Consider the following 17,603-nt stretch of genomic DNA (forward strand, 5'->3'; position numbering starts at 1 on the left):
AGTATTTTGAAAGTTCAAGATCGATGCTACCGGCCTACAACAATTAATGTGTTATGTGTGAATAAATTTTGGTCTGACAAACAGATCATCACTACATGAAATGCTAACATTTGTTTACTTTTTTCTTTTTGCATCCTTTCGTGCTTTTAGAATTTGAACTGAAAGATGTGAATTTACAGGAAAGAAAGCAACATGAGCTGGATGTGGTGAAGCTGTCCATACTTGGCTTGTGTCGGGATTTAATGACACATCCCTTGTCAACTTTTATCATTCTGTACACATATTATCTTATTTATCGTCTGGCCTTTGAAACAGTTCAGGCAAATTGGTGATTTATTTTGGATACTTTGTGCTGAAAATACATTCTCAAATTGTCACGCCATGCTGTTCTTTTTCTTGTCTTTGGAGACCTGTCTTTAAATAAAAATGCTTTAATGTGGAATTTCAAATTGAAGAGGAAGAAGGAACTGTAATACTGGTGTTTTACCCATTACAGAAGCATATTATTTATTTATTTAGATTTTTTTTTTAATTATTTGTTTATGTTTTTATTATTTTGATTTTTTAAATTATTTTCTCTATTATTATTATTATATATTATTTTATTTTAGAAAAAAATCTTGCTTGTTGACTGGGGTGTCACAGTTTTACTTTATTTATGACTACATGGGGCGGTTGTGTATGTGAATCAGAATAAAAATATTCAGTGCTGTTAAGTCTTTCTTCTTCACAGATCTCAGACATACATACATCTGTTATACTTTGAAAGGAAACATAACAGGCTGAACCTTCTCCATCTCTCTCTCCCTTTACTTCTCATCTTAATAGCTTGATCCTGTGATTCTAGCGCTTGAGTAAAAGCATACATTTTGAGGTCTTCCCTTGAGGCCCTGAGGAAATGTTCTTTATACTGCTAATAATGCAGCACAGGTTGAACTTTGTACAAAACATGTACCTTTTACCAAAGTGTGTTTTAATTAGAGGTGTCAAACGATTACATTTTTTTAATCAGATTAATCACATTTTAGAATTTTGATTAATCACGATTAATCGCTTAAATAAAAATGGCTTTTTTATCTAAATTTTTTCCCCGCCAAATTTGAAGATCACCGGTTATGTGTTAATTCTTTTGACATTTAATGTTATGAGTACGTCTTAAACATTTTTTGAAGACATGCTCATCCTCCTCTTTTTCTAATCAGTTAATTACTTGCATAATTTAAAATGGAAAAAAAATGACCCCAATATTTTGACATGAACAAATATTCTAAATGTGATACGCAAACATTCATTAAATGCTTTACTTTAATGCATAAAATGATGTTTATTGCGCAAACACAACCTGTGCTACCTTAAACGAAGCCATCCGCTGTCACGCTAAAGAATACTCTATGGTCAAAATTAATCTGCATTAATTCATGATTAATGCGATAATTTTTTGTGATTGATTAATCAATTAACACTTTAACTTTGACAGCACTAGTTTTAATATTTTTTTCATATTATATTTATTATGTTATTTTAGTATTTTATATTCTTCATCAAAAATCCCCGCCCACCCCCAAGTTTGTGTGTTTTGTTGATGAATATCAACATTTGCCCAACACCCCATGAATATGTATAAAGTTTATATGTGAGGTTTATAATTAAGTTCGGTTAGGTTGTTGGGTCTGATATTACAGATCCCCTTAGTTACTGACCGTGCACCAAGGAAAAAGGAGGCAGAAGCTGTTGCTTTGTTTTATTGCAACCGCGGCTGGGAGAGGAGAGGAGACGCAAGACCTTAACTCACGCTCGGCTCCTTCCGACTCTCTGTCCTCCCCCGGCCACCTCGTCGCTTTTATTACAGTTAAGTTTCAGTTTCGTTTCATACGTCATGGAAAAATACAAAACATTAGAGAAAGTTGAGCGGCGCCTCTAAACGACAGTTGATAATATAAAAACATAAAAATATATACAGGATATTCTTTAAAATACACATAATGTTAAGACTACTGTTTTAAGCAACTTCACATAGGTATATGTTATGTATTATGGTATGCAATTTTTGATTACCTATTTATATTACTAATGTGATGCTGTGGGTAGGATTTAATAAGTTTGACTTCTTCCTACTCCTTTTCGGACTAGCATTTTATGTTTTCATTTGGAATATTATATGGATTTTTGTTTTGTTTATGTTATTAATTTATATTTTTTATTCTGTTTGTTTTAATGACTGTTCGAAATAAACAATATTATTAAAGCCATTAAATAAACAACACACTACTCATTGATAATCTTATATAATGTTGTCTGCCATGTTCTAAAATTTGTACTATTACATATTTAAATTGTTTTGTTGACATTTTGTTTCACTGATTCTAACATTTTCATCCTTATAACATCTCGTCTATAGCTCATTAACAAACTATTTGACCTCATGTCACTGTCAGCAGTTAAGGTCAAGAGTGCAGAAAGGGCCATAAATCAAATAATTTCTCTCCCTCTCTCTCTCTCTCTCTCTCTCTCTCTCTCTCTCTCTCTCTCTCTCTCTCTCTCTCTCTCTCTCTCTCTCTCATTCTCTTCTTTGAGAATTCCTGGTAGGCTGGTATGTTGGAATTTTTCGTGTGACCCATAATATGTCCCATCAGTGCCATTCCTCTGGGCCGCAGAGTGTGACCACAGAGAGAGGTCTGTGTCGAAGGCATGTGTCTGGCAAGGTGGCCAGGATGTAAAGAGTAAATAGCTGACAGATTTGGATTCCGTTATGAAACCGATGGTGCACTTTCCTAGAGGTCAGAAGTTGTTGGAAGTATTACCATGTTCAAGGGACTAATGTGCATGTGCTTCTGTTCTAATACTGATTGAATGGCCCACTGAAATGTTTGCTGTTACACATGAAACCACCTCTGTTGACCTCATTACAGTCAGCATTGCCTTATTCTTAATAGTACTCAGTTATCTGTTGTATTTCTACCGCATTTTTGAAAGACACCATTGATGACTGACCACTATTTATATCTGTACATAACAAAAGACCAAAAATAAATTGCAAAATCAATAAAAGCAATCATACAGCATCATCCTGGCTACACTCCAAAAGGATGTCAGATCACTGGATGGACTGGACAAAACATTTAGAATGACAGCTGACATTTATGTTTAAAAGGATTTAAGTCTTAGTCTTCTATCACTTTCTACCATGCATGATCAGGAGCACTCTTTTAAAACCTCCCCTCTGAGCAGGATATGGCATATTTTCACCCCATTGCTTATGCATAATGGTAAAACAGTGTGTGACATTCTGTGATATCAGGGGGAAAAAAACAACTTTAAACAGGATCAAATGTGCCAGTGCTCCCTGAGCTTTTAAAGTCAATGAGTCCATAAGTGGTTTTCCGCTTTTTAGTAATGGCATCAGTAAGTGGTCTGTTCACAGTGTGCTAAGCTCTACAGTATGTTGTAATTGCCCACAAGTGACGGAGCTGGTTTTGGCATATGTTTGCCACCTGGATCTCATGACTGTGACGTACAGCAGATCTCTGCAAAACCAGCACTTCAAATAAATACATCTGAACATGAACTATGGCTCAACTTACTACTTTGATCTTTTTTCAGTCACACTTTATTGTTCATATTTTACTATGTTTTTATTATAGAAGAAGCTGGAGGATTCTGAGCCTTGATGATGAGTGTTACTAAACATATTCTGAACACAGGCAAGTTAAACAAATACAATATGAGTATTCATGTTGTAATCCAAATTCATACCCAACAGACATGGACTATTGAAGTACAATCCTCATAAATTAATACATCAATTTGAGGTTGGATAAAGTCACTTAGTTCCTCCTAAATCTGAAAAATATTTTAGAAAATTCCCTGGGTCCAACCTTGTTCAATACAGGGACTAACTCCTTAATTTCCTATATGTTCAATGCCTGTAGCTATAATGGCCAAATAATTATGAATGCACATTATGTCCCGATGCCATATAACTATTTAACATTTCTTTAACTGCACTGTCTCCTTCCAGATGAGGTGAACATTCTGGAGGAGTTTTCCATTCAGTTACCCAACAGTTCAAACACCTCTATGACTGTGGAGGTCGGCAGGTGTCCAGTCCTACAGGTGGGACAGTACTCCATACTGGCTCTTCCTCTCACACAGCTCTTCACTCAAGGGTATGATTCTATCTATAGCTGCATGTCTTCCTAACTAATCGTCAGTGATAGTCATTTTGAGGATTCAAGTTTCTAGAAAGTTTAAACTTAGCTTGTATGTGTTGCTTCACGTTTGAGAAAAATTTGAATATTTTTCTTAGATAACTTGTATAACGCTTTCCCACCTGTTAAGGCACTCAAAGTAATTTACACTGACTTTGCATTCATACTTATGGGGCAGCATCAGGAGCAACTGGGGGTTCAGTATCTTGCTCAAGGATATATGAGTTGGGAGAGGCCCACTCTACCACTGAGCCATGCCACCCCTTATATCTGTTGGTGTTCATGATAAAGCAAGATAAACACAAGCATAGGATGAAGGCAATGTACATTATATGGGAAGTGAACTATCCAGTGAAATATTTGTTTGAGAAGCTGACTGTGTCTCTGGGTCATCGGTTTATGACAAAGTTTGGTTGCATCAGCGGTGGCATCCCAATTTGTAGGTCCATCACAAAGTAGTGATTAGTGATTCTTGATTACAGGAACTACTTTATATGTATCATTAAAACACCTCTATACCGTACATATAAAACAATCACAGGAAAAACAGTAAGTACGGAAATTTTGTAGCCTTCAATTGTATGTCGGTACCATTGTAAACCTTCTTCTTCTTTTCCTTTCGGCTTTTCCCTTCAGGGGTCGCCACAGCGAATCAGTTGCCTCCATCTAACCCTATCCTCTGCATTCTCTGCTCTTACACCAACTACCTACATGTCCTCTTTAACTACATCCATAAACCTCCTCTTTGGTTTTCCTTTAGACCTTCTGCCTGTCATTTGGAAACTCAGCATCCTTCTGCCAATATACTCACTATCTCTGCTCTGGACATGTCCAATCCATCTCAGTCTGGCCTCTCTGACTTGATCTCCAAAGCCTCTAACATGTGCTGTCCCTCTGATGTACTCATTCCTGATTCTATCCATCGTGGTAACTCCCAAACAAAACCTCAGCATCTTCATCTCTGCCACCTGCAGCTTTGCCTCCTGTCTTTTCCTCAGTTGTACTGTCTCCAGACCAAACAACATTGCTGGTCTCACCACAGTTTTATAAACCTTTCCTTTCATTTTAGCTGAAACTCTTCTATCACACATCACACCTGACACTTTTCTCCACCCATTCCAGCCTGTCTGCACACGCTTCTTCACTTCTTTTCCACACTCTTTATTGCTCTGGACTGTTGACCCTAAATACTTAAGTTCCTCCACCTTCTATGGTCTCTTCTCCCTGTAACAACACACTTGCACTTGGGTCCCTCCCATTCACACACAGATACTCCATCTTGCTACGGCTAACCTTCATTCCCCTCCTTTCCAGGGCAAACCCGACATCAGCAAACATCATAGTCCATTGAGATTCCTGTCTAACGTCGTCAGCACACCTCACCACTGTCTTACAGTCCTCATGCATGTCCTGCACCAATTGAACATACTGAACATACTTCTCTGCCACTCCAGACTTCCTCATATAAAACCACAGTTCCTCTCTGGGCACCCTGTCATAAGCTTTCTCCAGATCTACAAAGACACAATGCAGCTCCTTCTGACCTTCTCTGTACTTCTCTATCATCATCATCCAAAAGCACAATATTGTATTTTTGTACATGAGAGCAGTGGCAAAGAAATAGGCTTGGCTAGTCATTTTTATTTTAAATGTCTTGTCAATAGAAATCTAATTAGCTAACACTTAATATTGAGGCACTTGCTAAAGCACGCACACATTGTGAATCAAGTCATTGTGTGGAGGCACTCAGACGTGTTGCGTTCCCCTTCACCTGGCCATTAGCCTGGATCTTAGACATAGCTGGCCAAAACATCTCTCCCACTTCCAGCTCTGCCTGCTGTCCTTTACTCAGTGGCACTATCTCCGGACCAAAGATCACCGCTGGTCTCACCACAGTTTTATAAACTTTTCCTTTCATTTTAGCTGAAACTCTTCTATCACACATCACACCTGACACTTTTCTCCACCCGTTCCAGCCTGCCTGCACACACTTCATCACTTCTTTTCCACATTGCTCTGGACTGTTGACCCTAAATACTTAAACCCCTCCCCCTTCTTGCTCTCTTCTCCCTGTAACCTCACTCTTCCACTTGGGTCCCTCCCATTCACACACAGATACTCCGTTTTGCTATGGCTAACCTTTATTCCCCTCCTTTCCAGGGCAAACCTCAACGCCTCTAGCTTCTCCTCCACCTGTTCCCTGCTCTCACTATAGATCACAATGTCATCTGCAAACATCATAGTCCATGGAGATTCCTGTCTAACCTCGTCTGTCATCCTGTCCATTACCATAGCGAACAAGAAGGGGCTCAGAGCTGATCCCTGATGGAGTCCCACTCCTCCGTCACACCACTGTCTTACAGTCCTCATACATGTCCTGCACCACTTGAACATACTTCTCTGCTACTCCAGACTTCGTCATACAATACCACAGCTTATCTCTGGGCACCCTGTCGTAAGCTTTCTCCAGATCTACAAAGACACAATGCAGCTCCTTATGACCTCTGTACTTCTCTATCAACATCCTCAAAGCAAATACTGCATCTGTGGTACTCTTTTTTTGGCATGAAACCATACTGCTGCTCACAAATGTGCACCTCTGCCCTCAGTCTAGCTTCAACTACTCTTTCCCATAGCTTCATTGTGTGGCTCATCAGCCTTATTCCTCTTTAGTTGCCACAACTCTGCACGTCTCCCTTGTTCTTAAAAATGGGCACCAGCACACTTTTCCTCCATTCTTCAGGCATCTTCTCACTATCTAAGATCCTATTAAACAACCCAGTCAGAAATTCTACCGCTACCTCCCCTAGACACTTCCATACCTCCACAGGTATATCATCAGGACCAAGTGCCTTTCCACACTTCATCCTCTTCAAGCCCTTCTCACTTCATCCTTACTAATCTTTGCTACTTCCTGACCATCCAGAAAATCCATCTCAACTCCTTCCTGAAAGTCATACAACACTCTTCCTTTTTTAGCTTCCACCATTTCGTCCTCTGCTCTGCCTTTGCCATCTTTATCTTCCTCACCACCAGTCATTCTACACACTACCGTCCTATGCTGTCTGGCTATACTTTTACCTACCACTACTTTGCACTTACAAGATGTAGTCTACCTGTGTACTCCTACCTCCACTTTTGTAGGTCACCTTATGTTCCTGCCTCTTCTAAAAGAAAGTATTCATAACAGCCATTTCCATTCTTTTTGCAAAGTCAACCACCATCTGTCTTTCTGCGTTCCTCTCCTGGATACCAAATTTGCCCATCACCTCCTCATCACCTCTGTTTCCTGCACCAACGTGCCCATTATAGTCTGCACCAATGACAACTCTCTCGCTTCTAGTGATGCTCTGCATCATTTCATCAAAGTCCAACCAAAAGTTTTCCTTCTCCGCCAGCTCACATCCTACCTGTGGCGCATACCCACTAAGAACATTGATCATCACACCTTTGATTCCTAGCTTCAGACTCATCACTCTATCTGACACTCTTTTTACCTCCAGGACGTTCCTAACAAACTCCTCCTTCACAATAACTCCTACTCCATTTCTCTTCCTTCCTATCTACACCATGATAGAATAACTTGAACCCTGCTCCTAAACTTCTAGCTTTGCTCCCTTTACACCTGGTCTCCTGAACACACAATATGTCCACCTTCCTCCTCTGCATCATGTCAACCAGCTCTCTAACTTTTCTTGTCATAGTTCCAACGTTCAAAGTCCCTACTCTCAGTCCTAGACTCTTGGTGTTACTCTTCTCTTTCCTCCTACGAACACACCTTCCTCTTCTCCTTCTTCGACCAACAGTAGTTCAGTTTCCACCGGCACCCTGTAGGTGCCGTTGTTAACCCGGGCCTCGACCGATCCTGTATGGAAGTCATATATTTGATTTGCATGTTTGATTTGGCCAAAGTTTTTACGTCGGATGCCCTTCCTGACACAACCCTCTGTATTTATCCGGGCTTGGGACCGGCACAAGAAGACACTGGCTTGTGCCCCCTTGCGACTACATTGGTACCATTGTAAACCTGTGACCCCCTATTTTAACACTTTTTCTGGGGTATAAGTCGTACCAAAATGCATCCTAAAAAAGTTGGAAAAGATATACTAATCACACCAGACTACATTGTCACATTTTTTTTCAGGGATGTATTTTAAATAAATCAAGACCAAGTACAGTAGAGCTCAGACTCGCCCCCCAAATCCCCGTTCTCTTATGATATTGACAGCAGAGAGCGAGTTCCATTTGGATGTGAAACTTCCACTTCTAACTACAGAAAAGTGAGCTACCTGGGGAGACATTCCTTCATTTGTTCCCATAAGAGGCAACAGCAAACTAACAACATACACATTAGTTGCCACGACTACTTCTGTTTCTTCTTCTACTTTTTTTGTGTGAATCCAACCAAAATTGCTGCCGTCAACATAAGGGAATGGGGATTTTGGGTGTGAGAGGAGCTCTAATTTTTAATTTTTAGTCAAAATCCCAGGATCAGATAAACTTTTAAAAAAAAGTGAGACATAGACCAGTAGTCGGAAAAATACAGTTCCCTTGAGGAATAGTAACTGTTGTAAAGTTCTTGGAGAAAAAAGCCATGTCGTGTTTTCTTTTTTTCAGTAACAGCTCAGAAAATAGACTGCATCAGTGCCTCTGATGGCCAATGTGTTTGTGTTTAGGTTTGCTGACGAGTTTAGTCTACTGGTGCAGCTGAAGACTCCTCAGAGAGCTGAAAGCAGCGTATTCACCATGCTGAGCCCAGACAGCCATATCATGCTGCAACTGCGAATCAGTGCTTTCACCATTATCCTCACTGGAGCACAGCAACGGCATTATGAGTAAGCCTACACTCCTATTTCACATCAGTTTGCTTTGATTTTCTGGCTTCTTCCTTTCTTGTTCCAACATCTATAGGCCTACTATTCTATATACTGTATACTTGGATTTAAAAACAAGGAGATGGGCAAGCAACTTTTATCATAGAGTATTTGCTTATTAAATGCACATACGAACATAAAAATGAAAAACAGTCCAGTCAGGCAGCATTAAGGACTGTTTTAGTCTTGGCCAATTTACATCAAATTTGACCCCTGTATCATTTTTGGGGTACTGTATGGTTTTCACCACCCTTTAAGCAAAAAATCCAGACGTCTGAGTATGATTAAAACATTTATGTAAGGTTGTATGAAAAAAGCCCATGCCCATTCAGAGTCTTCTAATGTAACCGTAACAAGGAGGGGAGCTGTAATATGGATGTGCTTGGTTTCTTTGAGACTAAATAGTTTGAAATGTTAAACCTTCTCAGTTGCTTCAGGCAATAAATAAGATTTTTTTTTGCCACAATTTAAAAGTCCCCAGGTGTCCTCATAACTCATTACTATACAACTGATCTATACTCTACTTTATAAATGCAGAAACTACAGTGTTTTAAATTCTCATTTTATTGTGTAACACACAACAAACATAATAAATAAGTTTTACAGTGCAAATTAAATGCTAAATTTGGAAAGTTAATGTTTAGGCCAGCAGTGCCAGTATTTTCAGCGCATTTTGTGTTCTCCGTTTGTTGTATTGACACCGGAATTTTTAGTTCATTGAATTCATCACGCTGAAAGATCTCAACCTGACGAACTCCCACAGTCACTCATCCTGTAGATTTGTGCGATTTCCCCAAGACTCACCTCTTTTCACACATTAGCCAGTCACAGTAATCATTACGTGCCAAAGCCCCCCCCAACACTCACACGCCATTGTATGTAGATTGCAGTAATGCAGCACCAAACAAATAACAGCAGAGAGATGCTGTACTGTACACTGTGTTCAAAACGATTATTTAGACAGGAATGAAGTTAAACAAACATTTGAGTTTTATGTTTTCTAGGTCACATTTTCCATATGTTGTGTTTTCTGTATATTTAGATCGCTGACATTAATCAAAAGCTGCTTTGATTATTAGTTTCTGTGCTGAACTTAATTAAAGAAAAAATGTTAAAAAATAAGTATATGAAGCTGAGGCACCAGTCTGGAGTCCCAAGAAGCTCTCAAAGACTTGAATATGCTCCGAAGCTGAATTTTCAAAGAGTTGTATTCAATCATGAATGCTATGCATTTTTGGATGATCTTGAAAGATGGAATTCTTGATGGTGAGTTGATGGCCACCATGTTCCAACAAGGCTGCAGAGTTAGCTAGGTGGTGGCAGAGTGATTTATTGGGCTGGAATCAGGGGTTGCGATATGGTCATCCCCTTAAGGATGCTTGAAGGTGTAAAAATAACCTCGGCAAAATATGTGGATCTTTTCCTGCAATGTTATAGACTACCATAAAAAGAAGAACCACGCCTGCCACAGAGAAATGATTCTCAAGTCAATGCACCATGCGCCAAGAAAAAATATTACATTTAAAATTATAATTGTCATGGATATCAAAGGAAATAAACACATGATGTGGACACAATTGTCCCCTGACCTAAATTTGACTGCGAACCTGTGGAGCTAAAGTTTTAAGATAAAAAAGAAGAAGGGTCCTTCTGCTTCAGTGTTCAATTGCAAAAAATCTTGTTGTCATCATTGCGGTTAATTCAATAAAATCCAGATAGTATGTATGGTTCTTTCTTTCACCTGTCATTCAGTGTATATTCTTCCTGTCTTGTGATTGTGCACCAATCTACACACTCTTCCTCAGGTTCCCCATCCGTGATCTGACTGATGGAAAGTGGCATCATGTAGCAATCAGTGTGTCTGGCAATCATGTGGCAATATTTGTGGACTGCAATCTGCTGGAGCGTGTGGACTGGGTCAACCAAGGGCTGGGGATCAAAACTGATGGACTCTTCATCATTGGAGGCATCATTGAAGGCTTCGAGACTCCGTTTGAAGTAAGTTGTGACTATACATCCAGTTGAATATATATGCAGTGATTATTGTAATGCTCTGCCATTGGATGGGCGGCATTGTGTAGCTGTACCTGTTGGGGTGATCAGTGACTGCATGTCTGGTTTACCTGATAAGGAATGTTTGTTTGGACGCCAAGATTGTTCGTTTGTAACAACAATAGTCAATGCAAGGTAAATAATGGGCATTGGCACTATTAGATGTGTTCATGTGTCCGCCCTGAATTAGCATGTACTGTACAAATAACATAGAACAGTAAACAGTATCCAGGTAGTTACACTCTTGTTTGATACAAGTCCATACACACATATACACAAGTCAGAACAAAACTATAATATATTTGTGGCCCTGTCCAAACCCATTTCCTATTTATTTGAGACAGATGTGCAGCTGCAATGCTAAAAAAAAATGTTTGTTTTTGTACAAGAATACCTCCAATGATATCTACCTCCTCAGTATTAGTGTTATAGAAAAAGAAGATTATTGAAATAACTTTTTTCTGTGAGGAGCTTTTTGCTAATCAATGACTACACTTGAGTACAAATTTTCAAATTTTGGGGAGCAATTTTGTTCCGGTTAATCCCAGGGACCTGAAGCAAACATTTTAATAAACAATAAAAAATATGTCAATGTAGCAGGCAAGTTGATGTATGGATGCAGCTAAGGAATCTTAGTATTCGAGTACCCTACTAAAAAATTCAATTGAAAAATCAGATACTGTGTTTTGATAAAGTGTGTTTTTGTTTGGTTAAAGAACTATTATGAATACAATAGGGTAACCAAGAAATTAATTGAATAACGAACGACCAGTTGTAGAGCTGCCAACTAACAGGAACACAGTTTCAGAACAATTTGTCTGAATTTGTATATTTTGCCATTTATATCAAGAACATTACTGTGGGACAGTTGTAGCAATTTATTATGCAGCAGGATAAAAATAATTTGGCATGCTGGTCAAATGCACAACATAATCATTACTCTTTGATCATTCATAATTGTTAATAAATTACGGCTTAAAAATTTGTTATTTTATAACATCGTCCAGCCTACACAACTCGGAGATCGAACCCACACCACAAACATGTCTCATGTTTGGGAGCACAGAGCTCTGCCAATGAGCTAAAAAAAACAAACAAAAAAAAAAACAAAAACAAAAAAAAATAAAATAAATAAAAATCTAAAAGCAAACAAAATAAGAAATGTGTTAAAATATAAACTTTGTTATGCCCAACCAGTCAACCGCGATTGATCGACTGGCTGGGCACTTCTCCATTCTACATTCTTCTTATCACAACCTATATCTCTCCACCAATACAATTCCATTCCAATAGTCCTACATACATAGTAATGTGACTGTAAAGAAGTGTCGTAGGACCTCAGACAAGGTAAAATGAATGTTAGTTCGTCTTGCTGGAGCCAGGAAGTAGCTCCAAATAAACAGCTGTGGAAAAAAATACAAACAACACTTTTGTTTATAGTTCGTCTTTCGTTGAGGTCTGCAAGGTACTGAGTACAATTATACTTATTTTGTATATATGATCATTATCGTGTTGCTAAAACACTGCTTTTTGAAGACTGTTCCCGAGTACTGTATGTTTTTAAACATAGTAAATGTGCATGAGATCATTGTAAAATTTATTGACATTAGATTTAATGTGATGCATTGTTGGTGCTGAACTAAACAACCAGACTACACTGTAGTTGTGTTAATTGCTGCATGATGTTCGTTGTGTTCACACACAATGTTTGATTGCTACAAAAGTAGTTCAGTTGCATTTGTGTTTGCATTTCCTATTCCAACATTACAACCACCACAAACGTTGGACATATTTTTCCTGAATGGAAATATACAGCACATTTCTGAGGAACAGCCATGATGTTGGATTCATCTTTGTTTATTGTGGTGTAGAACTTCAGGCATAGTTGGCTTCCTCTGCCAGAAAACATAAAGCATTTTGAATGACCTCCTAATGCAGCTATGCTTAAAGGTGAAGTTGCAGGGAGACATTCATCACGACTCCCGCTCTGCCCTTGACAGATGAAGTTATTTTGGATTCAATATGTACTGTAGACTTATTAGTTGTATGACATGCACTAGCATGCTTGAGGTTGGTAAAGTCATGATATTCCCCCAGGGGTGGGCCTGTACACTAAACCAGCCACAGCTTTAGGTACTGTACACTTGCACAATCAACTGAGATCCCAAATTAGATCTGTATCAAACATTCTGCTTTTAAAAAGATAATAAAGTTCACTTAAGATTCACAGTGGTGTTGAATTACTATTCTGTATACGGTATCACATTTGTTTTACAGTTCTGCAATAGAGCATGAGCAGATTTTCCCCCAAGATTTTGGTTACTTTATTATTTAAACCTCACAAGAGGGCCAGAATGTCTTTATATTATTATGCAGTTGTACAACACTGCAAACTACCATCAGTAGTGGCTTTCATTATGTTTTCACTTATCTCTACACTGTTAACCCGAATAAGTTAGCAGAACTAAAAAAAAGTGAGGTCATCGGTTGCCTCACTTTTTTTGAGTTGATTAACTTAAAAGTTAAAGTTTTGCAGATGTTAAATGGTTTGATTACACTAAATCATTTTTTTATACATAGTTACTTAAAGGTTTTCTGTTACAGCAACCCAATTATTCTCAGTTACTAACTTATAAATGTTATAATACCACAGGATTAAGTTAACAGAGGTCCAAACCATAAATACACTGTGTCCTCACGAGAATCTCGCGAATGCTGGAGCCTATCTCAGCTGTCTTCAGGAAGTAGGCGGGGTACACCCTGAACTGGTTGCCAGCCAATCGCAGGGCACACACAAACAATCTAGGTACAATTCAGTGTCCAATTAACATACCATGCATATTTTTTGAAATGCGGGAGGAAACCCGCGAATACCCGGAGAAAAATCCTGCAGGAACGTAGAGAACATGCAACCTCCAGCCAGGAAGGCCAGAGGGCCGGATTTGATCTCACAACCTCTGGACTAGGAGGCAGACATGTTAACCAGTTAGCCACCATGTCGTCTGCTATGAGCATATGTTTATAATCTAACATAATTTATTATTAATGTATTTAAACCAGATAGGAAACTGATAACAAATTGTCATTTACAATGTCAACTATGGGGCTAAAATAAAATAACAAATTAATAAGTAAAATAAATTATGAAACATATACACAAAACATAAAATATTACATTACATACATTACATACAATTTTATATTTTAGTTGTAAATTTTCCCTTTTTTGAAACAATAGAATCAAGGTTTTAATCACGAAATAACTACATTTTATTAAGTTACAGCTAATTTATTTTTTTAAGTTACCCAGAAACTAGTATAGTTTAATTTAATCAAATATTTTTAATACAAATTACTCAATAAACATACAAAGTTACACCAACTTAAAAAAGTTAAGTTAGTAGTAGTTTTCATAAAACTTTGAGTATTGTGTACTTAATCTATTTGATTATTTTGAACGTTCCGGTTTACAATGTAAGGAGTTACCTGATGTCACTGTATGTAAAACACATTTCACTTTAAGTGAAACATACGCACATACGCACACAAACACAAATGTAGCCTATTAAACATCATGATATTATGATATCAATTCCATGCATGGATTGCATTAAAACATCTGATCTGCAGTAAACTCCTTCTTCATGGCACATGCACAGGAAAGATGAATTTTAAATTTCATTTTCTGTTCACACTACTCACCATATACCTTATTTTGGTGTATGTGTATTATAGGGCCATCTGCGACAGCTCACGTTTCTGATGGACAACCCAGATGCAGCTCGACAACACTGCACCCACCACCCACCGCACTGTGGTGGCGACATCTTCAAGCCTCCACGCTCCCTAATCAGTGCTATGGAGGTGAGAAAAGGAACAATTATTGTATACTTGACACCAGTGGTTCTTTACCTTGTTGGAGTTAATGAACCCATTTCTGATGCATATTCACCGAGCACTTCCTTATTGAAAAATAAAAAGTGATTTATTTTTTTTCAAATTCAAGACATAGGTTTAAATGACAACCACCGCTGTTTTCTTAAGATATAACCAGGGGCAGTAGATAGAATGAAAACAGCAGAGGCCCCAGAATTGAACCCTGTAGAATACCATATGTTCCATTATACATGTGAATTTTTTTGACCATTTTCTTTTTATGCTCAACATAGTATGAAGCAGGGAGTATCATCACGAATCACTTGAGTCGAGTGTGTGTCTTGACCTCTGCCGAGCCCCTGAGACTGCCCCCCCCCCCTATTTTTAGGTCTAAATAACTTTAGCCAACTTATTGTATAGCCTACTGTATATAGTAACTAACTTAAAGTATTATAATACAGTTAGTACTTAGCCCAAACTTACATGATGTAGTTTAATTTTATAGTCGATAATATATTATTCATGTTTGCCTCAGAATAAATACATTTTCCTTTTTTTTTTTTTTTTTTTTACAGGAGAGCTCAGTATTGTTCATTCGATTTGACATCATCATTGCTCTCCTTTTTTTTTTTTTTAAAAAAATCCAACAAATCAATTAAAAAAAATTTAATAAATGTTTTTTTTTTTTAAATACATATACATATATATATATACACATATACACATATATATATATATATATATATATATATATATATATATATATATATATATATACCCTTTTTTTTGTATGTGGGTGAGTATGTGTATGTGCGTGTGTGTGTGTGTGTGTGCGTGCGTGTGTGTATTCATCAGTTCACCTAAAGCCCATTAAAAAAAAATCCCATACTAATAATATAATATAATAATAAATTGCCAGATCCAGAAACATCAATGTAAGTTATCACGATGTAGTGGCTCTCGCTAACAGACAGAATTAAGTAACCGGAATTAGGTTAAAAAATTCTATATACGTAGACCATGTTTCTATAAATTTTGATATTTGGTTTTTATTTCAGTCAGATATTTTTTCCATTAAAATGTGATTTATGAGGAGGTTAGACCATTGGTCGATATTCAGAGTTTGTTTATTTTTCCAGTTAACAAGAATTGTTTTTTTAGCGATAGTAAGGGCTACAAGTGTAGATTGAAATTGTTTATGTGGTAAGTCAGTTGTTGTTAGGTCACCTAGCAAACACAAGTTTGGAGATAAAGGTATCCTACAGTCCAAAATAGCGGAAAGTTTTTCTAAGACTTTAGTCCAGAAATACATAACCGGAGTACATAACCATAAAGCATGAACATAAGTGTCTGTAGTGTTTTGTAAGCATTGGAGACAAATGTCGGAGTCTGAGAGTCCCATTTTCTTCATCATATATTGAGTAATGTATGTTCTGTGAATAATTTTATATTGGATAAGTTGTAAATTTGTGTGTTTTGTCATTTTAAATGCGTTTTCACAAACTTGAATCCAAAAGTCAGGTTCCGGTGCTATAGACAAGTCTGTCTCCCATTTCGAGATGCGTAAAGACATTTTATCAGTATATGAAAGTAACTTATATATTTTTGAAAGTTTTTTTGTTGTTGTCGGAGAAAGCTTGTTAATATCTTTAGCTAAAACAGGCGGTTGGAGCGTACCGCGAAGTGTTGGAATTTTTTTCTTTATCATATTTTTAACTTGTAGATAATGTAAAAAATTTCCGTTTTCTATATTGTATTTTTGGAGCAAGGATGTATATGATATAAACATATTATCTGAGAAGAGATGGTGGAGATGTGTAATTCCTTTCTGCTCCCACACAGCTAAATGAAACGGTTGGTTGTTAAGTTGAAAGTCGGGGTTATGCCATAGGGGAGAAAGTCCACAGGGCTCCACTTGGGCTTTTGTCAATTCTAGTGCCTTCCACCAGGCAGTCACGGTGGCGGAAATCATTGGGTTTTTAAAACTATTATGGCGCTTAATTGATGTTGTAATAAAGAGTAAATCTCGAAGTCTGAGGTTATTACAATCCTTCTGTTCTAGTTCCAACCAACAGTTAGTGTCTCTGTTGGGTTGTGCCCAAAGAACGATATATTGTAGCTGGTTAGCTATATAGTAGTACATAAAATTTGGTGCCTCTAGACCACCTTTGGATTTGCTTTTCTGAAGAGTAGATAGACTAATCTTTGCTTTTTTTTTTATTCCAGTAAAATTTTGTTACGGCTGAGTCCAACAACTGGAACCATTTAGCCGTAGGTTTAAATGGAATCATTGAGAAAAAATAGTTTATTTTAGGTAAAACTTTCATTTTAATGGTGGCTATTCGTCCTATTAGAGAAATAGGAAGATTATTCCAGCGCTCCAAGTCACTATAAATGTTATCCAGAAGTGGAGAAAAGTTTAAATGAATTAAATCAGTTAATTTAGGTGAGATTTTTATGCCTAAGTATTTTAAATTACCTATAGGAAATGAGTAGTGTGGGTCCTGGCTTGCAGGGTTCCATGAATTTTCTGTAATAGGTAGAAGTGTTGATTTTGTCCAGTTAATAGAATAATCTGATAACTGTGAGAATT

At 37.5% G+C, this 17,603-nt stretch overlaps 1 protein-coding gene across 1 annotated transcript in view; it reads left to right on the plus strand.

Annotated features, from left to right (window-relative positions):
* The window catches only part of LOC144034327 (uncharacterized), a 99,773-nt gene that overhangs the window by 14,339 nt on the left and 67,831 nt on the right, over positions 1 to 17,603 (plus strand). Inside the window, exons 2-5 of the mRNA XM_077543082.1 lie at positions 4,019 to 4,166; positions 8,885 to 9,043; positions 10,888 to 11,080; positions 14,870 to 14,998. Of these exons, the coding sequence (XP_077399208.1) occupies positions 4,019 to 4,166; positions 8,885 to 9,043; positions 10,888 to 11,080; positions 14,870 to 14,998 (629 nt within the window). The remainder of the gene's footprint in view (positions 1 to 4,018; positions 4,167 to 8,884; positions 9,044 to 10,887; positions 11,081 to 14,869; positions 14,999 to 17,603) is intronic.

This window comes from Vanacampus margaritifer, chromosome 14 (genome assembly GCF_051991255.1).
Source record: "Vanacampus margaritifer isolate UIUO_Vmar chromosome 14, RoL_Vmar_1.0, whole genome shotgun sequence".
Classification (NCBI taxonomy): domain Eukaryota; kingdom Metazoa; phylum Chordata; class Actinopteri; order Syngnathiformes; family Syngnathidae; genus Vanacampus; species Vanacampus margaritifer.